Here is a 13594-nt window from a genome sequence, read left to right as displayed (position 1 = left end):
TTCACTGCGCAAAACAAAAAATAAAATAAATAACTTTCCATAACCTTTAAAAACAGATACCGGTGCATGCAGAGTTCTAGTGGCTGCTTCGTAAAAGAAGTCCAGTTTGATGCAGGCGGATCTGATGCTTCTGCTTCGCCTATGCCCGCCTATATTACAGTGAATAATATTATTAAGGAAATGGAGCTTTAACCCTTTGTACTTATCAAACTTGTTAATGTAAACGTCTTAATTTAGATGCATCTTGACGCAGGCAATATAGCCACGCAGGAGTTGCATGAGCATAACCAGCATAAAACATGATGCAGGATATGTAAACAGAAAACTTACCTATAAACATTAGACAAGTCAAAACAACTAAGAACTTTTACAAATGAATGAAGTAAATATATGCGTAGTGAATAATGACGCGCGGCTCGAAACTGTACCACAAATGTTTTAATTGAATAATTGCAGATACTTTATCAATGAATGAAAAACTTTATTTACGTCTCATTCAGGTACTTAAAATTATAATTAAAGTGCATACACATTGACGCAATGCCGAAATGTGTATGAAAAAAAATGTTTTCCGGTGCAGATTAAGATTCTTTGGGAATAGAGAAGTAGAGGGTCAGTGCTCTAGAGAAAAATTGGGAACTCCAGAACCTCAAGCACGAAATCAGGACCAAAAGATATTACTAGAATTAGTTCATTTGATTTTCTACGCCGAGATCCTTATCATGTTATAAGACCTAAATGATAGGAGAATAAAAAAGGACATAGTAATAGAGACTTATTAAGTCTGATGAAGTATTTTGAGGTTCATCTAGGGTCCATTTCAGATTATTTTTTGGAGCTTATCCTGTTTTTACTACTGGAATCACAGCTAAAAAACAATGGAAAGCATGATAAAACTGGTACGATTATATATGACAATTGTTAGACGTAGTTATAGTTACTTTATACCTGCAAGTACCTTTATAAAATATATGTCATGTTTACTGATACCTGATGAATTTGTAAACTGGTTTGCTTAACCTTTAGGTTTCTTGTCAAGAGTATTGTATGCCGTAAACAATAACATCCTTTAAGTGAAATGATAACAATACAAGTTTAAATATCTCCATTCTTTTTTATTGATCTTTAAATTAAAAAAATGTCCTCGAAAAGTTAAGTCATAATTTACAGGCGTAGACCTTAGACCCAAATTTTCGTTATAAATATTTACTGCTGCGCAGAAGTCAAAGTCCAGCCATGGGACTGGAACCAATAAAATGTCGTTGACTGGAGGACTTTTTGTGATTACTGATAAGGTAGGTATTTGACCAGATACTTATATTTTTATTTGGATACATCAGTGATAAATATTAGAGTTACCTATATGTTTCAGGGGAACAGGGGACTCTAAAGTTGTATGTCTATAAGGATTTATGCAATTTGTGATTAGTCCTCATTAAACCGAAGACCTGTTATTTTCTATGGTCCATCCACAAATAATTTTGATTTTGTCTTTCAGATTTACATAAATCTATTGATTGCACAAGTTGGCGTAATACGACATTTTTACTTCCCTGTGTTATTTGGAGGGCAGTGACTCTTTCCAGAGGTAACACCTAAGTTGTAGAGTAAGTGTTCGTACTTATCAGAGGGTACAACGGAATAATAAGGGTAAATGAACACCCTGTCAATTTTACAAACATGGTCCATGGTTCGAATAAATCAAGAATCATACCGGTTTCATTTTGTACACGTTATATTTTGTGACCTTGGTGTCGCGAATATTTATTTATAGCATTTTGCGTTCCATCTTAAATTATGTAGATTGTGAATTCATAAAATGTGATAATAATGTCATGTCGGTAACGCTTGTAAGCTATATCCAACACGGAACATGACTCCGTACATACAAATACTTAGTACGTCTACTTCATGAACAACAGTAAGTACAGTTAAAGTACAAAAGTACGCTAAAGGTACATTATGGAGGTAAAATCGATCTAGATAAAAAAATCCTAGGGGCACTTATGACCGAGATGTAGTGAAGAATCATGTTTAACACATTCATCTTCAATACTTGCTCCCCGATTTTTATGGAACGTCGAAGTTCTATAGGTAGGTAGGGCGGGATAATTAACCCCATTTTGCACTTGACCATAGTCCAAGTCCAAGTCCTTTCGTCCTCAAGTGCCAGACTGTTCCGATTTGGGTGGCCCATAGGAGTTTCACTAACCCGATGTGTCTAATATTTATACCACTACTACCACCATATATTTATTTATGTAACTTTCAAAGAAATATAATAAAATTAAAAGTGCAAGCTTTCAGTTCATTTGCAAACTTAGACAATTTAGATTTTCCTACTCAAATGAACCGTTACAAAAAGATAAATATAAAATGGCTGTAAGTATAAGCTTTTCCTGAATAGTAATAGTATTTTCTCGTAAACATTGCGTTGTTTTGGTTAGTTACCTCATTACGCCACAAGTTGTTTACCGTCATCATTCTGTGACGTGGTGACCAGTCAATAACATTACAACTATCGATCTACTAGCACGATAAACAAACTCACACATAGGTACCTAGAATGAAGTAAACAACTTAAAGACCTAAAGATACTTAGTACTACTAGTGTCTATAGTCCTAAGCTCGATTGTAGGATGACCATAATATCCACGGTCAATAGCAAACTGCCTTGATATAGAATGTATAGGCATTGTAGGTTATCTTATTATGATGTCTGTTCTTACCTACGTATTGTATGTTAGTAGCTATTTGTAGAAATACTTGTGAAATTAAACTGAGTTTACCCTCACTTTAAGTTTACCCTATGTATATAGAAACCAAGTCTTCCTGGAAAAAACTTAATCCGCGTGGTGCCATGACAAACCGCAAAAAAACTATTTATAAATAATAATTTGTAACGTTTTGTCCGTCCTTTATATAATGGACATGTACCTAGATTATTATTAAAATAATTTATAAAATAACGCCCTTTTCCCATAGGGGTAGGTTAGGCAAAAACGGAAGAACGCCATTTCCCACGATCCTTAGGTACAAACTTCCCTTGCTTCATTCACAGCCATAGGTCTGGTTATACAGGACAAATTAATTTTTGTAAACTTATAAAAATTATAGATCAATATTGAACTTGATTGAACAGTTTTAGTGAAGTGTCACCCTAAAGACTTAAATCATACGAACGACGCCGTAATCGAGAACATACAATTACCATTGTATGATCAATTTTTGTATTCATGGAGAACCTTTAACGGTTTAGTATGTTACTCTGTTTACCCCCAAAACATAAAAACGGATGGATATTCTACGTTGCAGAAAAGTACAAGGTATTCAAAATACCTATAGATAACAACTCGCGTAATCAACCATGTTGTTGTCAATACTACGATACAATCCTTGGAATGTAAACAGAGGCAAAAACTGTAAACAATAACAAAGTCTTAGTCATTGAGAGGCTTTTGCAACAACCTTCATTTTCAATTACCATAACCTTTATTGAGAAATATAGGTAGGCATAATTCTCAAAAAAGTTTAAGCTAGACAACTACTCCACGATTCTTCCTCCACGTATCTACCAACTAGAAATTACTCAAAAAAGGATGTACCTACTACCGAAATCTATAGTAGGTATGGTTTATTAAAAATATTCGCTGAATTGCTTGGCACCTTCTTCCATAGTCACGATTGAAATACCACAGTCAGGACCATACGAATTTAATAAAAACGTAATGTAATGAAATCAGCACACAGAAATATTTTCCCCTCCACCAATTCGTATGTCTCTACAGTGTGCGAGTGCTTATTTGCTCTGCAGAATTCCGGCCAAAGCTCAGATGCGAATCGGTTCGGACGTGAGAGATCCATCATAAAGGGTGGAAAATGAATTCACATAGCATACCTATCACATATACCTACTCGTAGCTATGAGTTATACTTAGGGAAAGTGCATATGACTCCTCGATGCGCCATTGCTGATCTGTCATTGCCGTCCTTCGGGAATGAGAGTGAGGTTACGCCTTGAAAACCACAACACATGACATGTTGGCGATCACATGCACAAAAACTGGGATACGTTTATGAGCTGTTAAGGTAAGTGAATAAAGTTGGCAAGCATTTGCAAAATTATATTATTAGGTTGGGGAATTATTTAATTGTACTTTAATATTGTTATTCCTTTATTAAATGGATTGCCATTATAGAGAAGACCATTTATCGACTCTATGATTGCCACCTTGTCACATAGGTGCTTAATTAGATGTTAATATTTCAATTTATTTGAACGCCTGCCATAATACAAAGAGCATACAATATTACTATGTTTATTTGAAATGATCGTGATTTTATAACCAATACAAAAGTTAACTTAAAATTAATTTAGAAAATAGAAATATAATGTAATAATAGCAATTCTTAGAACATGGATACCCTCTTGAGCCCAATATTACTTAAAAATAAATGAAAAATGTATGGTGGTTATAATGTCGCAAGTTATTCTAAATTTTAGATTCTTAAGCTATTTTCTCAAATCTACGCTGTTTAGATTGTTCGTAGATGGACATGGGATTCTTCTCGATGTCCAAGATTCTGTCGCTGGAAGCCATGTGGTCCTCGCAGAACGTAATCATTCTCTGACAGGCTTCTAACAGTATTTCTTTAGGCACTGTTAGCACAATCCGCATGAAGTTTGGATAGTTAAAGCACTGAAAAACAAGATTATTTTATGATGAAAAAGAAACACAAAATTTACCTTGCCCTCCCTCATTCCGGTAGGAGACTCAGCAGGGGTCAGTAATCGAACAATAGTGACTCATTTTATAATTTCGCGCGTGTTGTATCTCTATTTAACACTAAACACCTACACCCAAGTTTCTCTGTTTTCTCCAGAGAGCCTCCACATACATGCTACAAAGCTCCGGGAAACATTACATTAAGAAAACACTCCAACAATAATTGGAAAACCCTGATACTAGTTTAGAAGACTCCGGTATCAAACCCGAGACACTGTGACCACTTGCATTTCTACCACAACTAAACAGGCCACAGATGCAGGTTTATATAAAAACATCATCGCGATGCTATAAAATTACTCAAATGCGTGTGTGAAACGTTTACTTAATTTGAAGCTGCCTTATCACGTCGACAAATGAAGAACCACTTAAATAAGTAGATCAAAAAAATAAATATTACTTCTTCATTCAGAACAATTTTCAAATTAATTGGTGATTAAAGAATGCCTCGTTTGTTGCAGCTACATAAATATCGTATTATATTTTAACTTGAGTTGACTGACATTCATAGCCTTATTATTTATTTATATTATTATGCAACAGTGCAGGTTCATTATTAACTAGTCGTTACGTTGATCGATAAACCTGAGTTTAGCTTAATCTGAATAATCAGTTTAAAATCAGACTTGACCTTTGACTAGATGCAATCTACATTGGTGCTATTTATTTGAACCCTGAACTTTAATTGGTTAATTTTAGTAAGGCGGAAGGGGTGAGTTAAAATAACTGTTGATGTGGGACGCAGAGTACCTATGCTTTAAGCGTGTCCAGAAATTGTTTACCGGCCTTGCCAGTTTTTTCTTTTTAAATATATGAAGACTATAAACTTATGTTATTACAAAAGAAAAATGAACAAACAACTATGGTATATCTTACGAGGGTCAACTTGCTACCTATAATTCAAAAACTTGATTGTCATTGCTAGGTCATTTGTATTATTTTCACCTTTGACTTTTACTTGCTTATTTCCAAATTAGGAGTAAGTAAGCGGATCAAAATTTTCCAAACGAAAAAAGGTAAATTTTTGCGCACTCTGGTCTGACCAGATAGGTATGCAAAACAATTTATATATATATTTACAATTTCCTAACTTGTGACTCCAAAAGTCAAGGACGAATAATATTGTTTTCTGTCTCGGTTTATATATATGCTGTCTATTTATGTAATATAGCAAAAAACTAAAAGTCATCATGGACCCACCTGTCCCGGTATGCAAAGTACAGATTGCTCGTTGCATAACATTTTCACAAACTGTAACTCATCTGCGAATTTCGGGAACATAGACATCTTAATTTCCACCATCATATACATGGATCCTTGCGGCATAATAGGATGCAGTCCAGGAGCTTTATGCAATTCACGACATGCTAGCTTAGCTTGACTCTGAAATTACAATATGTATTTTTTTTTGTTAGTAGTGAAAGATCGTTAAAACGAATCATGAATCCTGAAGTATAAACTTTATTTTTTACCTCAATAAAACACATTGTTTCTTTAAAAAACGATTGTGGTGTTTCTTTCAGTATTCTCGGCAAAGCCTTTTGAACTAGCGTATTTGGGCCCAATATTCTAGTCGACATGTTTGACATGCCCCTGCGAACTTCTCTGCTAATAATATTGTGTCGGTCGTGGATGATCACCCAGCCTAATCTCCAGCCAGGAAGTAGAAATCTTTTCGTGATGCCGCTGCATGTTAACACCGGCACATCTTTAGATAAAGACGATATCGATGTGAATTCTTGATCAGAGAAAACGAAATGTTCGTAAATTTCGTCTGCTATTATCGGCACGCGATATTTGTACGCTATATCGATTATTTCTTTCAAATGTTTCTTCGAGTAAACAGAACCGCACGGGTTCGATGGATTGTTTACTACGATCGCTGCTGTCTTCTCATCTATCTGATTTTCAAGACTCTTGAGATCCACTTCAAAGTTTCTGGCAGGCTGTAAATTACAATACATTCATTTAATTATCGACCCTCTATTAAACCTTGACTAAAGTACATTCCGTTTTGCTATTATCTTACCTTTCTGCTCTGCTCTTTTTAACCACAAAAATATGAATAAATTTAAATACTTACCAGCAAATTGTAGTATTTTACAACAATTCCAAGTCCTTCACCAAGAGTCTTATGTATCAAATAGCCAGGTCTTGGGATGAGTATATTTTGTCCTGCATCCGCGATAGAGGCGAGGGTAATTTCGATGGCATGTGAGCAGCCACTGCAGAGTATGACGTCATCGGCTGTGACGTGACCCTGGTGGGCACTGTACTCTGCAACCGCTCGTCTAGCCTCCTCGTGACCAATGGTGGGACCATAATTTCTACTCTCGCTTTTTTTTACAGTGTCGCATATCACGTTAATTATATGTTCGGATGGTTTAAGGTTCCCAAAAGCCGTTGGATCGCCTGGAAATAAATGTAAATTGTACCATATTATTTTGTGACCTTTATACTCGAGTTAAGAATCGGAATAAAGCGACAACACAGTTGTTGATTTTGTCTGGAGTAAAAAAACAAGTTTATGCAAATCAAAAGAGTAAGTAGCTATTTCTTTGATTTTAACAGCCTTATTAAAATACTTGTTTTAAGATAAAGTCGAGTTTAATGATCAAAAATTCATGCAGTTTTTTTTTATTTGAGGAAAATCCGGAGTCTTGGATTTTTATAAAAAAATATGAGGGCTGGGTGTTACTTTTAATAGTTATAAATACTTACTAAAATGTTTAGTTATATACACTTTAATATTAACGCGATAGTAATTCAGTTCAACTTTTATACTTCAATGGATAAACCGATAGTTATTTATTCGTAAATCAACGTCTTATTAAACAGTGGATTCAGCATGGGATTAATTTCAGAAATCCACCCCTGCGAATAAAAATAAATTAGAAAAATAATCGAGAAAATCTGCAATATGTTAGTTGCGTCCATGATTTTTTGTCTTGTCCCCCGTTATGTGGAGTGGGCACAAATTTTCTACCGAAAAATGATGTTAAGGGGGTTTGGCTGATGTTTTTACAATTGGCCACTTGCACGACGTCAACCCCTCTTGGGAATTCAACCCTCTTGCAGATTGCGTCCATGTTGTTCTTATTATTATTTAATCAAAAGGCTAGATCAAATGGTCTCATAGTTATTATTTATTACATATTGAAAATGGCTATTGTCTCGTTAACTAAACATCTGCTTATACTACAAAAGCCTGATCTATGGTAAATCCTAAGAATTTCTATAGAAAATCAATCGGGCAGTGATATTTTAAGAAACTACTTTGCCATAAAGATTTTAATTTTTTTTTTTAAAGGAATTCTGTAACTTTGCAGCAAATGATACCTGCGTTTGTCTTCTACTCAAATGGATAGACTTAGGCGCTACGCCATTAGACTGCCATACAACAAATTGGACGCCAAAAACGGCTCGCAGGTCAAAGACCCATTTAGAATTTTTAATTTTTTAATTTATGAAACTTGAAACATAAATGGATTTGCGATATTCATAGATGTGAAGTCACATTTACATTTTAATTGGCATCGAATTAATATTTTTTTAATGACAATCGCTATGTAAATCTGTGAGTCTGCTAATAATAAGTAATAGCTAATTTTTATTTAGAGACTTCGCTATTTTATTTATTAAGTAAGCAGACTTCAATTTGATTGTCTTTACTTTTTAAATGCAACGCTAATTCGTTATGATTTACACTTTAAGGCCCTTAACCGTACCTATTCGTAATTAAGATGATTATTAAATTTAAACGTTAGAGTGTTAGTTTTACTTAAAAACGAGAATGAAAGATGCATGGAACCGACTAAGTATCTAAGCAATTTTCTTTGCAGTGACGGTGACGAATAATATAATGTATGCCGGCAATAAGATATTGATTATAGGATTGACTTCATTTATGCCACAAGATTTAAAAATTTTATAAATAAAAATAATTAAAGCTTTTTTACTTTTGCGGTCCTCAAGCATAATGCAGTAGCTACTTGCAATAGCTGCATGTTAATTAGACCACAAGCACAACCACTCAAGTTCTATTATTTGAACTCCGCGAAGGCTCAGCTCTAGCTCTTTGATGATCCTCTAAGAACAATAAATTAAAAATGTATTATAGAAATCTTTTGATAAAATTCAATAAATTTAAATCGTTGCAATATTTTGTGCTTTTCTGAAAATTACTACTTAATACAATAATTTCCTTGTATGCGAATACATAGAAAGAATCACATTCTGCTGAAAGGTACCTATCGGTTGGTAGGTATAATAACATATGTATCCTGATTTCAATCTTAGATAAATATTCAGATATGTAGATTAATAAACATAGATATCCTCCAAATAAACAAACGCACTCACCTACAGAAAGCGGGATGTATTTTTTGCTGGGGTTTGGTTTGATTTTAAGATTTTCCACGACCTCCCTTATAGGATTATATGTGGTTAAAGACAACTTTGAGGCGCGAACGTCCCATTCTCGGCGACTCGGTAAATGACGCGACATCGTTCGAAGCGAGAGAACGATGAAAATGATCGTTTTTCGTTACATGCCACTTATGTACCATGTGAGCAGACAAACTAGAAATGCAGATTAGGTCATTATCAAAAAATGTGTCTCAGGGAGCACGTGCCGCTAAATTATATTCGCGCGCCAAGCATAGACTGAACTTAGACACCTATAATTACTTAGATATTACCTCGAAGTAAGATCATTAAATATTTTTTTCTACCAAAATTGCATGATAATTGCACAATATCGGAAGAATATAATATAACATATAGTTAGCCGACCTTACCTACGTATAAAATAATATTACCAGCCCATTCATTCTTTAAAAGAGTAGTCAGTTTAACTTTTAGGAATTAATCTAAACCTAATAATAATACCTAATCTAATTATTTAGATATTCTAAGAAAATATTCAGGTAAACTTATCCATAGATATATTCAATCTATCCGTGGACTGTTAATCGTTACAACACAACAGAATTAACATAATAATAACATTATTGAGCACTTTTGCCCAGGGAAATCTTTCGCGCAGAGGAAGTCGGTTACATGCATCGGCAGCAGCTCAAATTAATTGATCAGATCGTGATGAAATTCCGGTACCTACTAAATTATAGATACCGACTCTAAAACCCAGATCAATGCACGTCGCATAGGAATCACTGGCAAAACTAGTTTCATATAATATTCATATCAACCCAATCATACATTAATTTTTAAAATCATGAATTGACATTTATATTTTCTACTACTTTGTTATGACGCATAATAAGTAGATACCTAAGTAATCCTAATAATTTGAATCCTTTTAATCGCCCTAGGCGATTCTGGCGATTCTGGATATTCTGTGCCCTCGAGAGGCAATTATAGCAAAAAAAAATCAGTAACGAAACTATGCATTAGTTTAACTGTTGTTCTGATACCGAGTAGGTATTTGTTTCGGTTTATTTGACTGAAGTCTCATATTAAAGTTTTTCACCCAGGGCCTCCTTGACCGATTTCAGTCCGCCACAGCAGCGACGTAGCAACATTTTCTAGCGATCCCTGCAGCCCTGTCTGCCGACACCTGACTCCGACTATCTGAGTCGCGACAAAAGAGGTAGGATTATGACGTCGTCCTGGCCGATTTCGGCTACGGCGGCCAGTTTCATTGACCAGCCAGCTGTGCAGGACTTTATTTATAGTGGCCAAGTGTGTGCGCAATACACAGGTACACTCTCTGTTCCTTAACGGTGGGGCTAAACAGACACGACCAGAGAGAGGTCAGACGCAGGAACGACGGCTTTTCGTGCTCTCCGAGACACGGAGGTCTAAGGACCTCAACTTTCTAACTCCGGGCAATCTCCGAGAATTTTTAAACAGAAAATCTCCTAAGACTTTTTGGCCCGACCCGGGATTCGAGCCAGAGACCTCTTGCGCGGCAGTCGCAAATGTCTACATAGGATTATAAGATACCAGTGTAAGTTTTTCCCTAATCTATAGGTAGGTGAGCTACCGTCCACGGTTGAGTAGGTACGCTCAGCTTCCGTGGGCGCCCGCGCCGGGACTTTTAACAGCTCACACTACACCACCACTGCCATGTTTTTGGAAATGAGTACCTTTCTATCCTACCCCTGCTCATATTACAAATACAAAAATTCGTGAGGAGGGATGTATGTGTGTATGTCTGTTACTCTCTCATTTATAAACTACTAACGAAACTGATTTAATTATGATACACAAATGGTTTAAATGTTATACAGATAGTTTTTAACCTAGATAATTAACCTTTTTACTAAGGCAAACCTTTCACGCGAAGTCGCAGGTGGGAACTAGCTATCTATTGAATTGCCAGTCAGCAACTAGCATAGGTACATACCACAAATTATTATTATTGTTATTAGGTATGTTCTGGCAAAAGTAACTCATTATATGCCTATTATATTCATAATTTTTTATATTATTTTTAAAATTTTTATGATAATGATATTCAGGCTGTCGCATAAAAATGTAAGATTTATTAAAATAAGATATAAAATGAGCAGTTACTCTACTAATGCTTTTTTTTTTGTTACACTCAATACTGAGATCGCGGTATACCGCTCCAGTTAGCGAATGAGATTAAGGCCTAGATATCTGAGCATATTTGTACATTATCCCAGCTTGTTCTAAGGCCCGAAACTGTAATAACAAATGCCCGTACGGGTGCACGTGTATGGTTTCTGTGGGACCGCAAATACAGCCCGTCGCGGGGATTCAGGTATTACCCAGTGTTCCTCTTTAGTTCAAGTACCGCGGAGGCGGGCACCGGTGCACGATCGCGGGTCGCGGTTACTCGCCCGCGCGAGTGTCCGTAGCGGAGCACTGTTGTATAAGAGCGCGCGAGCATCCACTTTACGCAGTTGCAGGTCTTAAATATTCGTATAGATTTTTGGTACAAATACGCGGTGCCAACTGAATAATTAATTAAACAGTTGACAACACCACTCAAAATGTCAGTGTCATTGTCAACTGTCAAGTCAAATCAATGAAACGCTTCATGGTTCTTCTATCTAGCATCTAGCTAGAAGAATCCTATCCTATATCTCCAGTTATCTTATAGTCTGTAGTAATCAATTACTCCATACCTAACAAACACAATCATGTTTTCAAATTTATTTAGAACGTCTAGACGCGCTGCAGTAATATCCAGGACGTTAACTAGAGAAACTACCTCGAACGAAACAGCGTTGGATTATTGCGCTAGTATCGTAAAGTAAATTAAAAATACGTATTTATTTCTAATACAGATTTATTAATGTAAAGCATATTCTGGTACTCTGCATATATTTTACAGATAGACAGCATGATTATGAGAACTTCTTGGCGACTCTACTTATGACGAAGTCTCTTCGTTCACCAGCTTTCGTAGTGAGAGCTTTCAACGTTGAAATTGCTCGTATTCAAGATCAAACCACCGATTCACAAACAGCAGCATTCAGATTACAATTTTGGAATGACACTCTCAAAACTATGTATAAAAGTGAACAAACCTTAGAAAAAATCCCTGCAAATCCCATAGCACAGGAATTATTTAAGGTAGGTCCCTACTTGCATATGTTGCTTTTAGATTTTTTTTTGTGAACCTGTACCTTATTTAATCACAGTACAGTTATCTTTAAAATTATGTTATTTTAGGTCTGTTGCTGTTATGGTCTTCAAAAAAGGCAGCTAGAAAAACTAATAACATCGCGAAGCAACTTATTAAAAACTAAACATTTCAGAAGCTTAGAAGACATTGAGAAATATGCTGATGATTCTGTGTCTACAATATACCATCTAATTTTAAATGTAGCAGGTGTTGCTAATGTCCATGCAGACCATGTTGCATCCCACCTGGGGAAAGCTCAAGGAATAGCAAATATATTGAGGTTGGGGTGATATTGTTTGCATGCTTTATTGATAGTCAATCATCAGCTGAGCATTTGAATACATTTTATCACAGCAATCTGAAAGAAAAAGTTGTATGATGAGGAAGACTTTGGAATTTTGAAGTTAACCCTAAGGAATGAATTAAATTCATAAATAAATTTACTGTTTTAGATCTGTCCATGTATCCAGCTTACATAAAATGGTCTCCTTGCCAATGGATATACTAATGAAATATCAAATAAGTCAAGAAAATGTCCTTAGAGGCACAGATAGTGAAAATATGAGGAATGTTGCCTTTGAAGTTGCAAGCAGAGCTAATAGTCATTTACAAAAGGTGAATATCTCATTTAAAGATAAATACATAAAGGCCAATTAAAATGTCTGATCTGGATTTACTAGCATTACCTTATGTGTATGTGCACCATAATCATAAATACATACATACATAATAATAATTTCATCATGTCTGCTAGACTTGAAGGTGTAGGGCAGAGGTGTATGAAAAGTATCCATGTATGGCCATTAACAATGTCCTATAGGGGGAGAGCATATTGTCATATACTGGGCATGTTATCCAACTCTAATACCTATACTTATAACAGCTAAAAGTTTATGTTATTGTTTTCAGGCAAAGAGTATTGATGTACCAAAAAGTGCGAAACAGATATTTTTACCAGCAGTGGCAGTAGAGCAATATCTAACCAAACTACAGAAATGTAACTTTGATGTGTTTGACAAGTCATTACAACGGGGTAACCCAATGTTACCCTTCAGTTTATATTATAATAGAATATTCAATAGATTTTAGTTTCCAACTAAATAAATCTTAAATAGAAATGTAGATCTAGTATTCGTTCAATAAATTATTTGTTAAAAACATTGTTTGATTTAATAACAGTTTAGTA

General features: G+C 35.3%; 2 protein-coding genes across 3 annotated transcripts; one reads left to right on the top strand and one right to left on the bottom strand.

Moving 5' to 3' along the window:
- Positions 1-4305: 4305 nt before the first annotated feature.
- Positions 4306-9326, bottom strand: LOC142987517 (tyrosine aminotransferase-like). The gene is made up of 5 exons (XM_076136332.1): positions 9150-9326; positions 6871-7199; positions 6260-6733; positions 5988-6170; positions 4306-4700 (listed from the first exon to the last, which is right to left on the bottom strand). Exons 1-5 carry the CDS (start codon positions 9292-9294, stop codon positions 4509-4511), a joined length of 1323 nt encoding a protein of 440 aa, XP_075992447.1. The 5' UTR covers positions 9295-9326; the 3' UTR covers positions 4306-4508.
- Positions 9327-11597: 2271 nt separating this feature from the next.
- On the top strand, positions 11598-13560 carry sicily (NADH dehydrogenase (ubiquinone) complex I, assembly factor 6 homolog sicily). Of its 2 annotated transcripts, none has more exons than XM_076136333.1 (5): positions 11598-12033; positions 12119-12356; positions 12456-12688; positions 12861-13023; positions 13318-13560. In XM_076136333.1, exons 1-5 carry the CDS (start codon positions 11921-11923, stop codon positions 13495-13497), a joined length of 927 nt encoding a protein of 308 aa, XP_075992448.1. In that variant the 5' UTR covers positions 11598-11920; the 3' UTR covers positions 13498-13560. The 2 variants fall into 2 exon arrangements, with proteins under 2 accessions (XP_075992448.1, XP_075992449.1); XM_076136334.1 differs by having other exon boundaries at positions 12115-12356.
- Positions 13561-13594: the final 34 nt, after the last annotated feature.

The sequence above is a fragment of the Anticarsia gemmatalis genome, chromosome 3, assembly GCF_050436995.1.
Source record: "Anticarsia gemmatalis isolate Benzon Research Colony breed Stoneville strain chromosome 3, ilAntGemm2 primary, whole genome shotgun sequence".
In the NCBI taxonomy this organism is placed as follows: Eukaryota; Metazoa; Arthropoda; class Insecta; order Lepidoptera; family Erebidae; genus Anticarsia; species Anticarsia gemmatalis.
Note: the sequence above shows the minus strand (reverse complement) of the source record. Positions and strands in the feature narration are given on the sequence as shown.